General features: G+C 42.5%; 2 protein-coding genes across 2 annotated transcripts; one reads left to right on the forward strand and one right to left on the reverse strand.

Annotated features, from left to right (window-relative positions):
- The first annotated feature begins 326 nt into the window (after positions 1-326).
- tspan33b (tetraspanin 33b) lies at positions 327-11,147 on the forward strand. Its single transcript, XM_026366323.1, has 8 exons — positions 327-518; positions 3,686-3,743; positions 4,229-4,356; positions 4,538-4,612; positions 7,623-7,718; positions 8,122-8,250; positions 9,660-9,821; positions 11,003-11,147. Exons 1-8 carry the CDS (start codon positions 423-425, stop codon positions 11,069-11,071), a joined length of 813 nt encoding a protein of 270 aa, XP_026222108.1. The 5' UTR covers positions 327-422; the 3' UTR covers positions 11,072-11,147.
- A 100-nt stretch (positions 11,148-11,247) lies between these two features.
- Positions 11,248-20,183, reverse strand: ttc38 (tetratricopeptide repeat domain 38). Its single transcript, XM_026366322.1, has 14 exons — positions 20,075-20,183; positions 19,612-19,689; positions 19,412-19,493; positions 17,943-18,114; positions 16,845-17,018; positions 16,039-16,114; positions 15,421-15,540; positions 15,236-15,295; positions 14,944-14,982; positions 14,356-14,437; positions 13,763-13,928; positions 12,560-12,719; positions 12,104-12,177; positions 11,248-11,775 (listed from the first exon to the last, which is right to left on the reverse strand). Exons 1-14 carry the CDS (start codon positions 20,102-20,104, stop codon positions 11,688-11,690), a joined length of 1,401 nt encoding a protein of 466 aa, XP_026222107.1. The 5' UTR covers positions 20,105-20,183; the 3' UTR covers positions 11,248-11,687.
- Positions 20,184-20,199: the final 16 nt, after the last annotated feature.

Consider the following 20,199-nt stretch of genomic DNA (forward strand, 5'->3'; position numbering starts at 1 on the left):
GCTGCAATACACAATCGTATTTAAACTAGAGGAAAATATGCCTGTAGGTCTATCTTACAGGATCTCGGGACTTTGAAATACAATAACAGGGAAAAAAACAGAGAGACTAGGAGTGACAGAGGGATTACAGACTAGCAATACTCCAAAGCTCGTAAGCCATTCAGCTGCAGTCAACCAGATCTATTTTTTGTAATCTGAGCCGTCAGCCTACATAGACAATTCTGGGCCCTACCAGCATGGCAGGGAGGCGTCACAGCCTCATTCCACCTTTTATAGCCAGCGTGACACCCGCACTGCCTGCAAATGACCCCCTCCTCACAGATTCACATGAAGGCTGTGTGTCTGCTGGTGGGGCTGGACCTGGGACTGAAGTAAAACTTACTGTAGCGCTCTATGTTGGAACGTAAATACACAAACAAACGATGGACAGGAGTCAGAATCTGAACCGAGGCGAGACGTTCTCCTTCATCAACCCTTGGATCAGATACTTTCTCTTCTTCTTCAGCTTCTTATTTTGGGTGAGTAGACAGTCGAATGAAGATTGTTTTCTTCAGTAGCACGGAGCAGTACTGACAGAAACGCTGCTGTTATACAGTCCTGGGACACCGTGTATTCTAAATTTCCTCAAAGCATATAAATCACCAGCTTTTTAGACAGTTGTAGATTAAAAAAAAAGTCAGATTAGCTTGAAAAGGCAGCAAAACTGGTAAGAGATGGCAAAAGAAAAAAACATATTAATAATGAATGAGGCAATATCATTTAGATTGAATCTGGAGCTGCATTCAGCAGGAGCTCCCAGCCACCCCGCTGCTGCCTATTTTAGGTTTACTACAGTTATATATGGACACTGAAATTGCTCATACATCACTGTAGCAAACGTTGAATAGTGAACTCCTATGAAATCAGGTGAGCACTGACTCATACTGTGCACAACTGTGAAAGCCGGCAGGTCATTTGAATCTGAATGTTTCTATGCATTTCATGTGCATCTCAAGTACTGCTACTTAAAAGCCATTGCTAAACATACTATTGGCACTGTCCACACAAGTCCACAAGCTCATATCATAGGAAGAAGTGTTTTCCAAAACAGGGATTCCAACATGTAGTACTGCATTTGGCAGGACTAGTAAAGATAAAAAAGAGTTATTTGAAGCTAAACAATTAGCTTTTAATAATATACATTTGTAATAAATCATTTAAAGGTCTGAAAGTAATAAAAAAATAGTTACATGGGCTAAAAGTAACTGAAACAGTAGGCGACAAAAGACCATAATGTCATAAAAATAAGCCATTGTCCACCGTGTCCATGTCAAATTCTAATGAATTCCTATTAACACATGTTAGAGAGAGATATAAAAGCAAAAGAAAGACTCTTTGCAGTCATTAAACCTACACTGACACACACACACAGACAGGGTTGAGACTCACTTTACTACCACATTACTACTTCGAGCACCAGGATCACATCATATCCTTATTCATCCAATCCTACACAAACACAGCGCGGGGGCAACCGCTGCACCTGCACTCTTACCGCGCTTAGAGCCAATCAACATATCTGCAGCCCCAGCAGCAACACAGCCTGGCCTGAGTTGATTTTGTTTATCAGACACGGGCTCAGAAGTGAACACCGCAGCCCTAATCCATCAGGCCTTTGTCCCCACGTCCCCACGGCTCAGTTCAGCTGGCTTTCACCCTCTGCACACAATCCACCGAGAGAAGCCCGATTCATCCCTTTGAAAAGCCTGAAAACAGAAAACATTCAGTGTGTGTCTGTGGCTGTGTGTGTGTGAGTGTGTCCATATCTTCCGCTGCAAATGCACAGCGACACCCATATTCACGCACAAACCAACAAACAAAGTGACAAAAAATATACACAACAGACATTATCCCTTCAAATAACCATACTTTAAATCTTGACAACAGTGCTGCTGTAAGGAAAATGTGCATCACCAGTCTTGTGTTGTGTCTGCTATTGTCCCGTCAAGACGAATTGATTCAAAAATTTGAGGGAGATAAACCACAGCATTTCAAAGTGACAATTTACTTCTCCAAAGCACATAAAAACCGGCTGCCAAATTGAAACTACACCTTTTTCCAACAGCAAATGGACCGTGGAGCCTGGTGACCTCTAAACATCCAGGCTTTTTAGACAGAAACAAAAAAAAATAAATCCAAGTTTATGGAGACACTAAAGCGTCCCCTGCATGCGCACAGGCACATTAGCAATCAAGAGAATGTCTATGAATCTGGAGGCTGCAAACGAAAGCCAAATTGTTATGCAAGGTGAGAAAAACAATCAAGGGAAGCTGGAAAATTAGTGGAGACAATGCAACCCACAGGAAACTCCAATTCCACCCTTAATTTTGCACCCTCTTTGCTGTTTCGAGTGAGCTCAAATCCTCTCGCAGCTTTGCAGCGCGACCTCAAGCAACACTACTTACTTACAGCACACGCGGCTGCCAGAGCCTCAACGTTGTGAGTGTTTCTAGCCCTCATTATAAGAGGTATTCTCCTCTTTATCCCGTGCACGCACAGAGCGGGGCTGCCGATGTCTCTTTTATGTTCAATATTTTACACAGCGGGAGCCTTTTCTGCTCCTGTAATGTTTTCCTGTGTTTCTTAGAAAAGCAAAGTGCATGTCTTAGATCAACACCCTGAACTCTTCACACACACACACACACACACAACACACACCACCTCCTGCGTCTCTCTGATTCCTCCTTTCTGTCTCGGCTGTTAGTTACTCTAAAGAAAAAAAAAAAAAAGACACCTACAGTCCACTTGTGATAGACAAGACACAAATTCCCATTCAGTAAAGCTTGGCTGATTTTCTAACCAAGGTCAAGTTTTGTTCAGCAACAGAAAGACGTTTTTCAGACTTTAAAATCACAAGTGAACCCAGTTTGTCAGATAAACAAAATCCTCCACGTCAGTGTTCCCTGTTAGCGCCCACCACATTCAGATGATTAAAGCAGAAATCCATATGTTTGTTTGTTTGGAAACGCCGATATCCAATTAATTCTGGTTGTTTTATCATAAACACACGCGCTTTGCACTTGGCGCCTGTTAATCTCATCAGACCTGTACTGTTCCGCAGTTCAAATAACGTCTGTTCACAAAGAGCCACCACACTGGAAGCAACAATTTCCCATGCACAATAATGCCACATACCAATATACTCCAGGTTTTGCGATGGCTTTCATTTCTGTCCATTAACTTTGAAGCCTCAGCCAGGAAGCGGTTAGCTTTGGTTGGACAGAAATACACGGGGACGGGGGGGGGACAGCAAGCATGGGAAACTTGTTTAATCACTTCTGCTTTTGCACCCAGTAAGAAAAAAAACATTCATTTTCTAAGCTAATTTATTACCTTTGGACACAGCAGTGAGCTATAAATCCACATTTAAATTACTGAATGTTATTTATATCTTCTCCAGAAACTGTACATATTGCAAATGTCAAATTATTTTGTCGCCTACACTGAAACCGTGTCTTTGCCCATGTTTGGCTTTGCACTGGCATTATGTTAATGTATTATCATTTGGCTGTGGATGTGAAAGCTGGGAACGTGATGGTGAATCAGATCCAACACAAAAGACCAATCAGCTCATTGTATCATTTGATTCCAGTCTCGATGTGGATAACCTATAAGAAAACCAATTTCTCTTTGTTTCCCCCCTCAGGTTTTCTCCTTGCTGATTATAGCAATTGGGGTGTATGCTAAAGTTCAGAAGGCTACAGGTACTCTTTACACATTAACACATACACGGTTAACTTTGCACACTCAAAATGACTCTTAGAACTATACGAGGTTGATTAGCAGCTCCGGCACGGTGTAAATGAAAGAAGTGTGTAAATTGCTGCATACATCGCAGTCTCTCAAGTCGTCACCCGCACACACATCAGTCGCACGTCACATTGGGTTGGTCAGCGAGTGTTGGCTTCACCCTTAGTTTACCTGGCGTCATTATTTTCACATTTTATTGAATGCAGTACCAACCATCAAGGATTAACCTGGGCTCTTCTCACTGATTATTTACTGTACAGTACTGATCATTGATGCTTTCAGAGAATGAGGGCAGCCAGATGCCAAACCAGGAAAACTGTACAAGGACAGGAATTCATTTAAATAAATGTTAATAATGCAGACAGGAAGGAAGTAATAGTAGAAACAGAGGAGGACGGATATCTAAACAGGAGCTGCTGTGTTCCTGTCTTTCCGCCAGACACAGTGAGGGACACGTTCCTGATCGACCCGGCGGTCATCCTGATCGTGGTGGGGGTGGTCATGTTCTTCATCACGTTCTGTGGTTGCATTGGAGCCCTCCGAGAGAACATTCGCCTCCTCAAGACAGTAACAGACACAAACAGACACATTACTGATGCTGGCTCTGTGTTTTGCTTCCGATACGGCTGCTCTAATTAGATGCAATCCAAAGTGTATTCTTACATCTCCGGCAGCGACAAATCTGACAGTCAGTTATGATTCTGTTTTATGCAGCATTTGTCTTTTTGGTTTTTTCTTCTTCCTCTAGTTCTCCTTCAGCCTGACATTGGTCTTCCTCACGCAGCTGGCCATAGCAGTTCTGGGCTTCTTCTATTCTGATCAGGTATCCACCTCATTACATGACTATTCTGTGCACTAGCTTAGTTACTCTATAAGTCACCATAAGGTCACATCTCGTCTTCAGTCGTCTCCCACAGTGACACCGCCATCGACCAGAAATGCCTCCGAGCTCCTGTGATTTAGTGTATTCTTTCTTAGCTTTTGGACAATCTGTGCATTTGTAAACTACAGCATACAAAATTTAACAAGGCGTGACATCTGAACCCACAGATGGGCCTGCTGAGCCCACAGGGGGAGGACGTCTTGTCAGTGTGTGAGCCACCCTGTAGAGTGGCCTACACAAAGCTGTGATGTTTTCATGCAAAGCTGAGGATTTAGAGACACAGCAATTGATGATATGGAAAAAAAAAGTGTCTGCACTATTTCTAAATATGTAATCACACTTAGTACTACTTACTAGTTGTGCCACTGACCGTGTTAATTTGTCATATGCAAACAGTGGCTTTCTTAGCGTCAGATCATGGCTACGCTGCAGGTTTCTCTAAAACACTCTGCAGATATGGGACAAGTTGTAGCCAAAACATGATCATTATCATACCATTAACAGATCAATACACTGAGCTTTGTTCACTTATCAGTGAGAGACAGAATATGAACTTCATTACAGATCGAGAATTTTGCTTAATAAAAAATGCTCAGCACAGACTCCAATCAGCAAGAGTGCTGCCAAAAGTAGTGCTCTCAGAGGACGAGTAGCAGTCTCTAAACAACTTCTCAGGAGGGGAAACGAGGCCAAATGCTGGAAAAAAAAGTCCTATTTACAGATAAATCCAAAATCTATGACACCAACCGAAGAGTGTGCATGAACACAAGCAGGCGAGAAAACGATGCACCGACTGTATCAAGTTGGACCACTGTACTGTGCTTAAACTAGTCGCTGATCAAGGAGTAGTGTCATCCTCACCCCCTGGTTGGCACCGGTGTAAGTGCGCATGCTGTCATTAAAGCAGAAATAGAAGCGCTCTCTTCACAGACTCTCAGACTCCACGAAATGTGTTTCAAGTTAACTCTGTGGACAACAAGTCAAACATTTCAAGACAGAGTGAAGAGTAAACATACGCTGTGCAGCAGATCCACATGAGTCAAGCGAGAAAATATTTTTTTGTGTCCACTTATGGACATAAACAGATACTGTAACCCCTGTGTGTATACCCGTATATCCATCTAAGACCTCTGTATGGCTTCAGCGATAGCTCTAAAGGCTTCAAGGAAGGAAGCAACCCCCAAGTTGCATCCACTTAATGCTCATCCCATTAAGTCTCCACTGAGAATAAAAACACAACAGCCAACAGTGGCAACGTTCCCTGACATTGGTTTCTGGTCGCGAGGTGCCTGATGATACCCCCTCCTCTCCTCGTGTTCTCCGCCAGGGCTCGGACTGCCTGCTGCTAAACAGAGCAGTTTAACAGCCCTCCCAGCATCCTTCCTCGCTAAATGATTCAAATGCTTCGGCACTTCAAAGTGGAACCAAATGTTCCATTTCAGCAGATCCCTTGAAGGAGGCTTTGCCGCTAATGACATGGGGAGGTGTGACGGTGGGCTCGGAGGCCCACAAGCATACTGTACCAGGTGGAAAGAGCTGAAAGAGAGGGGGGGGGGGGGGCAATGAGGTGAGGGCGGGGGGGGGGGTGGAGGAACGCTGGGAAAATCCTAACACAATTTAGTAAAACTACTTTAGGATAAAAAATTGGGGTTATTTTGAAACAGCTCGTGGTATTTATCAACATAACCTGTTGTAATGCAAGCCGCAATACAAACTATGCCGAGAAGCCTTCAGCGAACTGCTCACAGAGGCTCATTTCGAGCTTAATGAAATTTCAAAGTTCAGCAGCTTATTAGCATACAGTGCTCCTATTAGCATATATTACATCCCAACTCGGTCTGTATAACCACGGCCCTCCTTGTTTTTTAAAGGATGGAGATTTGCATTAAATATATATTCAACACTCTATATGTGAGAATAGAAAATCTAAATGTTATCAATGCAAAGCCTCATTAATAGTCCCGATTTGGATAATGAAATGCTAGCAAAGCAAAGTAGCACACAATTGCAAAGGCGCAATCCGAGTTCATTTGTTTAGAAATCCCCATCAAATCAGTGTACTTCATTTATATTTCATTGGGGTTTTTATTGTTTCATTCGGCTCGAGTGGAGTTGATGAAAATTAGCACATTATAATGACAAACTCAACACTGCAGCTGAAATGCCGTAAAGCCTTCGTTTGGTATGCATCAAGTCACCTCAAAGGTGCAAAAGGTTTTATTATCATTGTTATTCTGGACTTCTGATGCAGGACTTCCTCTGCTGTACTGTGGAGATACATCCCCCCAGGATCCTCAGACAAATGCAAATAACAGGAAGCTGCTTGTCCCCCTCAGACATCCATTCTTATTTATGTTTATTTTTATACGATACATGAAAACAGACTATTCGGTTAAGACACTAATGCCCCACATAATTCCATTTCCAGCCTAAAAGCTCATTTGCAACATGCCTCTAGGCGGCTCTTGTTAAAAACTAAAATAATAAATACATAAACAGTTCAACAATGTGTCCATAAACATACGGCAGCATAACAATAAAAAAGAAAAACTCAATGGAAAGCCACCTGATGAGCCATGAACACAAGCCAAATCACACTTCAGAAGCTGTTTAACCTTGGATTTGAAATGATTCCAGATCCAATTCACCACTGAGTTTGGCGAGGATTTTAACAGCATCCACCTAAGGGAGGTTTCACAAAGGAGCACTTTGCAATTCTCCATAGACGGAGCCCCAGTAATTAACTGAGCAACAAAAACCTGAGAGCTCTCCCTGTGTTACAGAGCGAAGTAGCAGCGTGGCTGTAGAGACGATCGGAGATAAGTTCTCACCTGCTCAGTTTAATGAGGTTATTAAAACTTAACTGTTTTAATTTCTTTTGAATACGCAAAAGTTAGATATTAAAACTATTATTCAGTCGATAGACTCCCCCATGTGTCCCCTCTCCTAGACTCGAGATGCTTTGGGGAAGTTTGTGAAGAAAGCCATTGTGCACTACAGGGATGACCTGGATCTGCAGAACCTGATGGATTACATCCAGAAAGAGGTACTACCGCCAATTCCACTTAGCAAGAGTGGCTGGTGCTTGTGTCCATAGCTATCCACATCACACAAGTCTTCATATTGATCACAGCTAGTGGTTTATTGAATGTGTCCGAATACTAAACCAACAAACCACAGTCGGCAGCCGCCGAGCCATATGTCTAATGTTTGTTATTTTGGACTCGCTGAGGGTTTTCCACATGAGAGGCTGCTTGTAATGAGCAGCGCCTGTACTCTGTGGGTTTCCTCATATGATATTCCTCTACCATCTGCACAAACTGGCCCAGTTGTGAGCCTGGGTTTTTTCCCATGGGAGAAACCCAGACTGCCAGGATGTACAGTACATTGCAAGATCATGTTTCTAAATATATACCCACAGTTGTGTGTGTCTCTTTCCTTTTACTTAGTTCAAGTGTTGTGGGTGGAACAACTACACGGACTGGTCTTGGAACCTGTATTTTAATTGTACACATGAGAACCCCAGCTCTGAGCGCTGCGCTGTACCTTACTCCTGCTGCACTCCTGTTCCCGGAGAGGTGGGTTCCCTTTTGTTTTTATAGACTCATTACACATTGAAGAGAAATGTGAGGCAATAATCTGAGTTTCAAGGTGCAATGTGCAAAAAAGAAAACACAAACAAACCTGTAGCTACATAACATCTAAACCAAAGTCCAGTCTCTATGATCTATCTGTAACCTCTGGCACCTACGGCCAGAAAAGATGATGTGCGTCATTTAAAGGCAGGCTTATTATGAGGCTAAATGAGACTCACTGATATTAATGTGAAGAGAGGTGAGAAATATTCTAAACCCATAAGAACCCAGACTCTGCTGTATACAGTGTAGACGGACAGTAAGTGGCCTGTGGAGTGTGAGATGTGGAGTTCCTTGACAATGACAAATAGTGCTGGTATTATTTTGACACTGGATAAGTACACACAAGTGTCAAAACTGCACACACCGTTTATTTCTTTGCCTGGAGGCAACATCAACATCACTACATCTCCAGGTATAAAATGCTGCTGCTGCTGCTACCATCCTTCCTTCCCTGTGGGTAAAGTAGGTCATTGTGCATAGAACTAATCTGACAATGACCAAACACTGTCTCTGCAGCTTGCAGAGTGTTATGGAAAGTCACAACTGTTCTTATGGGGTGATCTGGATTCTGACCATCATGGGAAATGTGTTATAACACATAGTGTTGCTGTGCCATTCGTTATGCAGCCTGAAGTTATATCACCAACCATTATAGCAGTGGTAGTGATGGTGGTTTACCTGCTTCAATTTTTTTTTTTTTTTATATTCTATCTATAGAAATATTTAGTAATTGCAAATAAGAATGAATGCTAACTGTATTTGCATAGATTGTTTCTGCTGCGCACTAAATATGCAAACAAAAAGCCCGTCTGTCCACTCTGTAGAGACAGAGAGACAGTCCTTCCAGGTTATGTGAAGACAGAAAATTAAAGAGTGCACGTAGCGCCATCGCACTAACATTGATTATACATCTTGCTGTACGAGAAACAGATCACAGCAACCTTTTTTCTACAAGTTAAAAAAATCAATTAATTAAACACCAGAGGAGCTGATGCAGTGCTGCAACCTGCTGGTAGTAGCGTGCAACTGCGTGGGTACTTCAGGGACTGAGTAGTCTTCCTTGTCACATTAAATAGACGTAGCTGTATGGCTCTTGTCGTTTCCTTTTTTTTTTTTTTCCCATTCCAAGTCTCTACAGTCAACAGACTTTTGCAAAACTCCCCCAGCTGTCACAATAGTTAATATCTTTACCAATGCGAAAATAACACAGGAGCCGTTAAACAGCAGCCTGCGAGAACATCCTCAAGAGAAGTATTTGTCATGTGTCAGGTGTAGGTGCCAATTAGGGGTAATCTTTTTAAACTCTCCCGCTCTCTTTCTCTCCATCTTTGCCCTTGTTCGTCACACAGGGAGTGATTAACACCATGTGCGGTTTTGGGGTGCAAACCCAGAACTTCCTGGAAGCAAACAAGTCCATTTACCCAGTGGGCTGTGCGGACAGAGCGGTGACGTGGATCGAGTCTCATCTGTTGCTGGTGGGAGCTCTCGCCTTGGGTTTGGCCTTGCCTCAGGTAACCACCACACTGCATGCACTTGCAATGCAGACTGTGCAGTAATTGGCAACAGCCTTTTGCCATTGGTAACCTCCGTCAAGTGTGGGCAGAGATGATCCCAGTCTTAAATAAGCTCTCTCCCGCTCTCACGCGCACACACAAACGCGAGTCAATAGCAGCATCAGCTGGACGCTCTCCACATTGAGCGTGCGGCAGTCGACATATCGACCGCCCCTGCTCTTTCAGACCCAGACATGCACTGTGCATTCGGACGGGGCTACGAAATAGTCTAAGTAACACTTCATCAATAAGAACCCTGCACATTGCACATGTCAGTAACAGTGAGATTTCACCTGCACATTGCTCACTGCTCTACTCGAGATGGAGAGCTCAGAGTAATGTGCATCAGAGTTCATCAGTTAGATTACATGCCGTTAGAGAGGAGGATACTCTCTGAGCACCGCTGCACGACACGCCTCAAATCTCAAAGCATTGTGTCAATATGTTAGATTGACCGTGAAATCACATCGGCATTTACCAAGAGCTGTCTCTAAATAATTAGTCCGCTTCCTCCACTAAACGGCTCAGGTACTGTCACGCTGCATTCTCACGATGTGGCCATGCAGCGTCACCACTGGATCTGCAGCCTGATTTCTGTCGCTCTCATATCTGCCTGATTGGGTCCCCAATGGTTCTGCTAAGAGTGAGGCATGTGAATTATCCATGAGTCCTGTCAAAACAATTGCATTAGTATTCCAGTAGCTCTAATGTGCAGTAAATCCGATAATGAAGTTCTCGATTTGAGTCTTTCACGTCCTCACCAAACACTACTACTGGATTTGTCTGCATAATCAGGCTCATTTAAATCAGACTGTTAATTATTGAAGAGCTCTGTGAACAGCTATTATTGCTGAGAGAAAACAACTGCTAGGGATCAGTTCTACAGGAATTGATATGTACAAAGTATTATAATCCCAGAAATGCGAGTGTGTAATTATTTCAAGTTGCTCTATACAGTTCTTGTTCAAGCTCTGCACGGTCTAATTTTGAGACAAGCATCTCGCCACCCCCCACCCCCCCGCCGCTACGCCAAATTAGCATTACAGCATCGTTCTGAAGGGACCTTGAGATGCTCGGACATTCTGTACAGCCACAGAGAGTCTGTTCTGTAATTTAAAGTGACTACTGCTGTTCTCTAGATTGCCGGCATTGTGCTGTCCCAGATCCTGATCTCTCAGATCCAAGATGAGATTACCTCTGTGTTGTGAGAGCAGGCTGCTGGAGGGTAAGCGGAAGGAAGGAAATAACATACAGTACTCTGCTCAGCTCCTTTAACATGTGCAAAGACTTTTTACTGTGTCACTGCAAAGTTGGAGATTTCTTACTTCTAATGTGCTCCTGCCCTCGGACATTAAAGTGTGCTGCACTTAGTCATTCACATGCATAGTGTAAGGTGTATATTTATTGGTTTTGAACACGGATTTTGTATTAATATTGACGTGCAGATTTTATCTCGTGAAAGTATTTATATGTAAATGAGATGTTTGCTAATAAAATTCAGTTGAAGAACAAAGTTTCATTTAAAATGATGTACAGTACAGTACACTGATTAGAGGTGCACATTTTAGTAAAAGAATAAACTCATAAACCAAGTGATTATATATTACACTTTAAGATTACTTATCAATTTGGAAGCTTGGCAGCACTCACATGATTACATTGAAATTAGTGTAATATAACAAGTTTCTGCCGTCTTCACGAGAACATCAAGTTCCTGCCTGTTGGTAAAGGACTCTCACACACATAAACACCAGCACGTCACACTACGGTGGTGCTTTGATGTTGCTTTTGCGCGGGGGCTGCGCTGCACACCTCGCAATCGGTCTAGACGTGGAGTGCCAGGGCTCTCTGCATCAGCCGGTCGGTCAGAGCGGAGTTTGGCCTCGCAGCATCACGCTCCACCAGAAGACATCTGGAGGAGTTCAAACAACACAAGACGGAGCAAAGAGATGAACAGATCTATTTAGTGGGACTACAAGCTGAGGGGCCTAACCTGATCAATAATGAAAAGTGTAACATGGCGTGACTGACTGCGAATGTCAGTTACATAATGGGATCATACAGCATCTGTCCAGAGTGGAAAGAGCTCAAGCTATACAGCATCATGATGAAATCTGATGCTTCAAATACCCTACAAGCTCTCTTTTCATCTCCTATGTTCTCTCAGCGGATTCTCACATAAAAACATGGACGGCCAAGGGCTGTAAAACCAATACTATTTGTGCTCTGTGGTGCATTACCTTCCAAGTTTCTGGTGGTGTTTATTCTGTGATTTCATGGTTGCGTGAATAAGCAGCTGATTGAAGAGATCTCTCTGTAAAACACAGTGGACGGACCTATTAGTAGATAAGGACCAGCTTCCACACTGCATCTACAGTAGTTTCTTTGTAGTGAGAGTTATCTGAACACAAAGAACGTGAAATGCATCTCACTGATTTATTATTCATACACATAGGAGCACTGTGATCTCCACTATATAGCATGTTCATAAACTCAACAGCTTCAGCTCTTATACAGTGCATTACTCACCTCTGGCCTATCTCCACAACAACAAGGATTACTGCACACTCAAGGAAGCACATTACAGTATGATCAATGATATCTACAGACAGTAAAAAGGCTGAAAAGCTGACGGCTGTGCACATGAGAGCTGCACATCGGTTTGGGTTTGTTTATCTCATTTTTGGGAATATTACCTGTGCATCGCTGCCACCTATGTCCACTATACGGTAGCGTAAAGGGTACAGGAGCTCCACAGTTTGACTGTAGTTGCCCTGGTTGTATTCCAACATGGCCTGACAAATTGGTACACCAACAGGCCCGGCCAGCTGATGTTGCTGGTTGTCCCCGGGCTCCCTGTGAAGACAAGTAAACAGCTCATAAAAATACAAGACACTTCCCAGTACAGCTGAAAAGTTTAAAAACAAGTGTCCTCAGAGAAATCCTTAGAAATAAGAAACAAATATCGAATGGCAAGGATATAAAACCAATGTTTTGAACAGATAAAGTAAGAGAATATGAAGAATGAACACAGAACAGATGGAAATTGCGTCTAGTCTCACGTAGTGTGTACTTTAAGACACTCAATCATTGTAAGGCACTCAGTAATGCATTGTTAAGCAACATTACCCGAGCCCTCGACACACAAGAGCAGCACTGGCGAAGGATTCATTTCACTCTAAGGTCAGAGATACTACGCTGTTGGGAGGCTTTCTAGGATTAGGTCATGCTTAAAGTCACTGCCTCTGACTGTAATATTACATTATGGCAAAATATGGATTATGCAAAGCTGTGCAAGCCTTCCTAACCATGGCAATACAAGTGACAGGGTACATGGAATAAAAAAAGGCCGAACATATCTGCAGCTTGCCTTATGATTCAAATTAGAGCTGTGCTAAGGAGAACATTTTCTATTTATGACTTTTGAAGAGGGGCTATCCCCTGAAGATGCACCATTTCCCAACTCTTGGGACTAACTTTATATTACATAACAGTTAAAAAAAAAAAAAAAAGAAACATGACAATTTAACTGCCCCACTTTGAAATGGTGGCTTTTCTGTGGGTTGTGTACCAGAAAAAAAAAAAAAGAGAGAGAGAGAGACACAGAGAGAGCACAGTCTGTCCATGGTCACAATGCTAGAACGCATTAAAACCACAAAACTCTACGGAGGCAGCAGCTGCCTGTACAGCATCTGCTACAGAGGGACGGCTACATCCCGCACTCTCCGAGATCAACTGCAACTCTGAAATCTCTTTCTGACTGCATCCGCTCTCTGTCTCCGCAGCCTACGCTCAGCCTTGTTTCTGTCTCCTTTTTACATAAGGCCTGTGTGGCTCTTACGTAAGGCTGACAGAGTGTTGAGGTGTGCAGCGAGGAGAAGAGATGGCGCAGGATTTACTTAGCCAACTCCTTAAGGCCCTCCACGAGACGCTGAGAAGCTCCACTCTCGTTAGCTCCCAGCGACGCCATGAGGAAGTGGAGGTCATTAAATAGGATCACGTGGTCGTCGGTGTGAGCTTTCGTTACCTGGTGCAGCTCTCGCCAGCGGTCCTTCGCACACACACCTGAAACGCACGCCAGCGCACAGAGACACTTTGAAACATTTATGAAATGCGAGCTGGTAATTTAGTGCGTGTCTAAGATGGAACCAAATAGAAAACTGAGGTCAGAGGTTCTGCTAATTATACAGCACCTCAAGTTTCACATTAATGAGGTATCAAAACACAGACTACCTCACCTCATTAGCAGTTTCACTTAACTTATTTCTACATTGAACTGTTGCAGCACTTTTATAAGGCTAATCAGGGTCATTAAAAAAAAGTCTTAATAGAGCAATGATACACATCATTTGATGAATTTTAATCAAAGTCTGGTCAGCAACGCCTCAACATCCCACAAACAGGAAGATCAGAACTCCTTTCCTCATTTTCCTACTGCAATTTTTTTTTTAATAGGATGCTTTCTGAATGTTCATACTCTGCTATATCTTACCTTCCATTTCAAGTCTGTAGAGCAGTGAACAGGCATCCACAGTGTCTAACATGGATCCTGAGGCTTTACAACGTCTGAAAACCTTAGGGAGACAGGACACTTTTACTATTCTCTCGAACATTTGCGGGGACGTAATACAGCCGTCTCCACGCGGGCCATCGTTCAGAGACATAACATGTTGTATAAGACCAGTGAGGTCTTGATAGGGTTCTCCTGATGTGAGCAGTCATGATTTCCAGCTAACTTCATGTAAGAATTTTCTGTTGTGCTCCGCAGCCACAACATAATAAAATGTAGTGCTACATCAAAGAGCTTTACTTTCAACCCATCTCTCCTATTTTTAGAGTCAATAAAAAAATAATCAGCTTTGGCTGTTGACACTGAAGTGGGGGGTGGGATTCCTCCGCTTGAGCAGCTTGGATCTGAAATCAGTTTGTTCACACTTGCCCTCTTGATTCAAGAGTACAGCACATTGCTTTTAGTCTGCATCCCCCCTGTGTAGCGGTACTGTACATGCATGGCTCTTCAATGTGTGTACTTGAGCAGATGTGCCATTAAAGTTTTGGTGCAAACTCAACACAAACCAACCTCGGAGTCGTAGATTTGCAGAGCGGCTTCGTACTGCTCCTGTGGAGGAGGAGGAGGAGGAGGAGGAGGAGGAGGAGGAAGGTAAGAATGAGGAATTTGAATAAGTTCAGACTTGAGAGATAAGCGGGAGTGATAGATTGTGTCGCGCAGATGCAAACACGAATTAATCTCCCAATATAATCAACTCCGGGCTTCAAATTACCCAGAGGGAAGGATATTATAAATACAAGTTCCACAAACACTCCTACTGCCAACTATTTGCTTGACTGAGAAAACTCATTATAATCTTTACCTTCTCTATGAAGTAGAGAGCCCAGTGCCAATAGTTATGACTGGCCAGGACGTCAGATACCTGGAATTAAACCATGATTATTACTCCTCAGGCTATTTCAATTTGTCATTTAACTCAGCTGCATTAAAACCTAATGACATATGATTTATTAAAAAAAACTAATACTAATTACTGTGGAGTTGTACCTGCCAGTCTTTCTCTCGACCCTCCATGAACGTCAGGCCCTTGTCGATCTCAGCTTTCATTTCACAAACATGGGCTACAGTGTGGACCGACCAGGCGTCATCCGGAGTCAGAGTAAGACCCTGCACACGAGAGCTGAACAGTTTGAAGGGAGAAGGAGCGATGCGAATCCCCAAAATGCTTTTTTCCGTACACCAGAAAGAAAAATGACAGCTCAAAAATAACGGCATCCTTAACTCTCAGTTAATATCTGTCATGTCATCTGTGATGTACCTCAATCTTTTTTCAAGTGACCCTCTTGCCATACTGATACTTTGTATGCATTAGTCATTCAGCAGAGAGGAGTCAGGCTGCTGAGGTCTGGATGAACTGCTCATTATGGGTCTTCAACAGCGAATTCCTTGTCAAATTGAACTGATAGAATCGGCGCAGGCACAGACAGCCAGGACCACCCGGCCACAGTAACGGAAACAGAGTGTACTACAAACTACATCCAGCTGGCAGTTTATTCAGTAGAGCAATTAGCCAATAAGCAATATGAAGGTTACTGTTGATGTCACTCTGGTCATTTTGGAGGATGCAGTTCTGCATCATTCTGTGTTATAATGAGAAAATCTCACCTCCATAGCTACTTTCTCAGCCTGGTCATAGAAGCGAGTCTCCATGAGGCCAAAGGAATACAGTCCTTTCAGATAGCTGAGGGCACGAACATAAAACAACTCGCATTACGAAAACGCTCTTCAGTAATCTAGGACAATGAAAAGCAGAAGCGTCACACAAAAACACTGGCAGCTGAGGGCAAAATAAATGAGTCATTTGAAATGACATCAATTTTAAAAGTCAAGAGGAACACTGGCGGAAACTTTTTCGAGGCGACCCTCCAACTTTGGATCATGCCGATGTCAAGTCAGTCTTTTATTTTCACACTGGTAACGTTCCTGCACCTCACACATACAGTAGCTTGAAGACGCTGTTGTGAAGCTTGAATGTTGGCATTAAATATTCATTTTAAAATTAATAAAACATTTGGATTTTGTTTGCCAGGCTCCTCTAAAAATGTCAACTGTGTGTTGTTGAAGTAGGGGTGTAGAAGAAAACGATATTTCTCAGCAGGTCGTTAACCATAAGGGACAGACATTATTGCAGGGTGAAGACTGAGGCTACCCCCTGTGTGAGAAATGATTCTCTGCAGGACACTGTGGCTCAATAACTGTCTGCAAACAAAACTCATTTTTTTCCCCTCACAGCCACTGACTAACCAGGCACTTTATTACCCACACACACACACACACGCTCACTGACGGTTCTTGGTTTCTATGTTTTTTCATTCATGCTACCTCTACTGTTCATACAGTGGTCAACGAGTTTGCATGTATAGTTTGAAATGACAAGTGCATCTGTAGTATTCGTACGCTATCTTCTGTACCTGGACAAAGGCGTATGTGGTTTCCAATGAGGCAGCACCCTGGCCACTGAGTCCCTCATCTGGACCTGGGCTCCCATGTAGAAGTAGGCATCATGAGCAAACTTGAGGGCCAGCATGTCAGTGGGGTGATCAACCAGAATGTCTTCCCATACATCACAGGCTTTGGGAAAATTTCTACAAGAAACAAGAGCCACTGTTAAGGACAGGCACGCTTAAGTGAAGAGAAGGAGGGCAGCAACTGAAATACATAACTACCCTGAATTTAAATAAATAATAATATGACCTGTATATCTTACTATACCATGTGAGGATAAGACACGTAATGTAAAGTACAATGAATCAATGAAATCACACAGGCACATAGACACACTGTTGATTTATTACTTAATACTAAAGATTTAAAAAAGAAAAAACTTAGTAGCCTTCCGATTTCTAAAAAGCTTTTTCTAATTCACAGGTAGCTTATTTCCTCTGTTGGGGTGGTAAACGAAACCTCACCTGAATTCAGTTGACTGTGTATTGCAGCTCTCATTTATATCATCTAACATTAATTGAGAGGAAATGTCTTTGTCTTTGTCTATGACACGTTAATAACTCAGCAAACAGGTTTCCTTACAAACCAACTAGCCTGAAGTTGTTTCAATACATTTAAAAATGTAGAGATGATCAAACAGATGTTTGATGGAGTCGGTCACATTAGTAAGATCGTCAATTAATACATTCTGTTACATATTGTAGCTTTAATATTTTCTAAGATTCAAATTTTACACACATTATTTGTATTGTAAAAGCTGTGCATGTGAATTTACTCCTGGCTTGAAACAATTTCCAAGCTCAGTTTTACATGCAAGGAGATTTTATGGAGACATAAAATTAATTTTCATTATTTAATTTAATTATTTACACATTTTAAGCTATTGCAATATGTTGTATATCTGAGCACTGTCTCATGAAAGTAAACCACATCACATGGTGCTAATCTTGAGATGCCTCATTACAACTTCAAAGGCCACGTGTGATCTTGAGACCCCTTTTTAGGAAACACAGGCCATTATATGACGACACCCTTGTTCAGCTTTCTGTAGATCTGGATCTTACCCGTGTGAGAAGAGCTCCATAGCCCTGACATGGAGCCTCTCTCTGGGAGAGATGTCCTGGCAGCCGGCCAGCTCCACTGTTCGCCTCACAGCGCCAGCAAGACGCTCGTCCAACCGGGTGGAGCTGGTTGTCGCTACCAGCTCCAGGCCCGTACTGATCACATGGCCCATAACTACAAGAAAAAACAAACAACAGTGACCTTTCGTTATTAGACTTTTCCACTGAGATCTCAGCATATGAATCACAATTTAAATAACATTTGATATGAAGAACTCTTAATATAATGTTAACATCTCTGTAATATTGAGGGTTTTCATCTCCAGCGCGTGCTCTCATTTAAAAGATGGGTAACTCTTTACTGTATGTGATCTGACTTGAAACTACCTGTCCATTCCAGTAATTAGCTCTCTAAGAGCAACCGTACAGCATTTTAACATCAACAAAAAAAAAACGCAGGAGACATTAATGGCTCTAAATACTGACAGAAAAACGCTTTAATTTGGAGACAACACGAACACCAACACAGACAATTGAGTTGTATTCATGCATTCGGATAAGATGCATGCAGATAAGGCAGTCTCAACATAAATCATACACCTGCTGAGCTGAAAAGACAAACACTGATCCACACCTGACTGTTCATTTCAAAGTCTACAGGTCAGTAAGTACTTCAAGTAAATAAATGACAGCACAGGAAGTCCTATCTAATCATCCAAAGCATGATGCATATCTTGCCTTTTAAAGGCAGCATGTGTGTGTGTGTGTGTGTCTTTAAAAGTTCAGTGGTGCAAAGTAACAAACACATTTTACCATACCTGACTGAAATACTTGTAAAGTTGCATTTACTTTATCAAAAGTTCAGAGAACATCTTCCACTGCTGACAAGTGAAACTATAAAAACCAAAAAACCTTTGACATCGGTTTAATACAACAACATGAATCATAGTGACTGAATCACCTGGGGTCCTGTCACTGGCTTACCTACAGTGATTAGCAGTTTTATTATTTACATCTGCACTTTTTAAAACATAAAAAAAAAAAAAAAATCTTTCATCCTAATTTGATTAGAGGCGAGTGTCTTTTACAGATCAGGGCCCCTTCTATTTACATTTTTAGATTAGTTGGTTTGTTTAGTTATGTTTAATGACCCAAAAGAATTAAGGTAGGTGACAGGGAGGTGTTTATGATTACACCTCACTCTCCTACTTAAAACTCTGTATGAAACGATCATGGAAAGAAAAAAACAAAACTCTTTGGCATCTTTTTATTCTCACTCTGCAGAGGCCACAAAGTCATTTTTTTAATTAGGTTATTTTTGCAGTGGATAATTTTATCCCCTTCACATCTATACCTTGCTTATATACTGTACTTATTTTCTACCTCCTAGTCAGGTCTTCACTCACCTGATTAAAGTAGGTTGGGTTCATTGGAATAACATTAATGTTTGAGCACACATCTGCAGTATTTACCAAAGTTGGGATCAGCGGCGTGCAGAGCAGAGATGCATCCTTCAAATCCCCCCAAGGTCTCATCATTCCGCCATTTCACATACTAGGAGTCAACCAAGATTGCAAGAAAACAAACAAATCGTGTCATATATTGTTTCCTCGACACAGTAAATCTGCAGACACGCTCTCTGTGTGCACATGTGGGCGTCAGGTGGTCTGACCTGGGTGAGTATGGCGTCATAAAGTTTACAAGCCTCATTACTGCTGCTGGACAATTCAAGGCCCTCCGACCTCCATGCCTGTGAGACACAGAAGTAAAGTGCACGTTTTAAAAAGGGATCCCATGTTTTTAAGAGGCGAACTCCTTCCCACCTCCCCAGTTTCCTGTTTTTTCTAATCAGCTGAGTGTCTGCACACGGCTCTCAACCCCCCAGCTGTTTAACATGCTGCAGTAAAGTTGCCACGATAAATGATGCATGTGTTGCTGCAGCACGAATAATGTTTTCTAACACACCACCATCATCATCATCATCATCATCATCATCATCATCATATAATGTTATTATCCATAGAGAATCTGTAGCTTCAGCGTCCCGCTCCCCTTTCACGAATTACTTGTCAAACACGTTGTTGTTCTTTAAAAATGTAAAGTCATCGACTTCTTTCTGGAAGCCCATCACTAACCTGGCAGTCCCTGAAGCTCGAAGCGATCATTTTTGTGGGTGCAGCTGTGACTTTGTGCAACTTTCGACCCCTCACACGGCGACGCTGAGGAGACCGGAACCTCGCTGCAGCTGGCCTCTTTCAAA

This window comes from Anabas testudineus, chromosome 6, assembly GCF_900324465.2.
Source record: "Anabas testudineus chromosome 6, fAnaTes1.2, whole genome shotgun sequence".
NCBI lineage: Eukaryota > Metazoa > Chordata > Actinopteri > Anabantiformes > Anabantidae > Anabas > Anabas testudineus.

Bases quoted from the DNA above. Each gene is read 5' to 3' on its own strand.
- ttc38 (XM_026366322.1), bottom strand. From the start codon at position 20,104: ATGATCGCTTCGAGCTTCAGGGACTGCCAG. The intron at 19,690-20,074 runs GTTAGTGATGGG...TGTGTCTCACAG, and splicing joins CGAGCTTCAGGGACTGCCAG to GCATGGAGGTCGGAGGGCCT. The intron at 13,929-14,355 runs GTAAGATATAGC...CGTGCGTTTCAG, and splicing joins CTACAGACTTGAAATGGAAG to GTGTGTGTGCGAAGGACCGC.
- tspan33b (XM_026366323.1), top strand. From the start codon at position 423: ATGGACAGGAGTCAGAATCTGAACCGAGGCGAGACGTTCTCCTTCATC. The intron at 3,744-4,228 runs GTACTCTTTACA...TCTTTCCGCCAG, and splicing joins TAAAGTTCAGAAGGCTACAG to ACACAGTGAGGGACACGTTC. The intron at 9,822-11,002 runs GTAACCACCACA...GCTGTTCTCTAG, and splicing joins TGGGTTTGGCCTTGCCTCAG to ATTGCCGGCATTGTGCTGTC.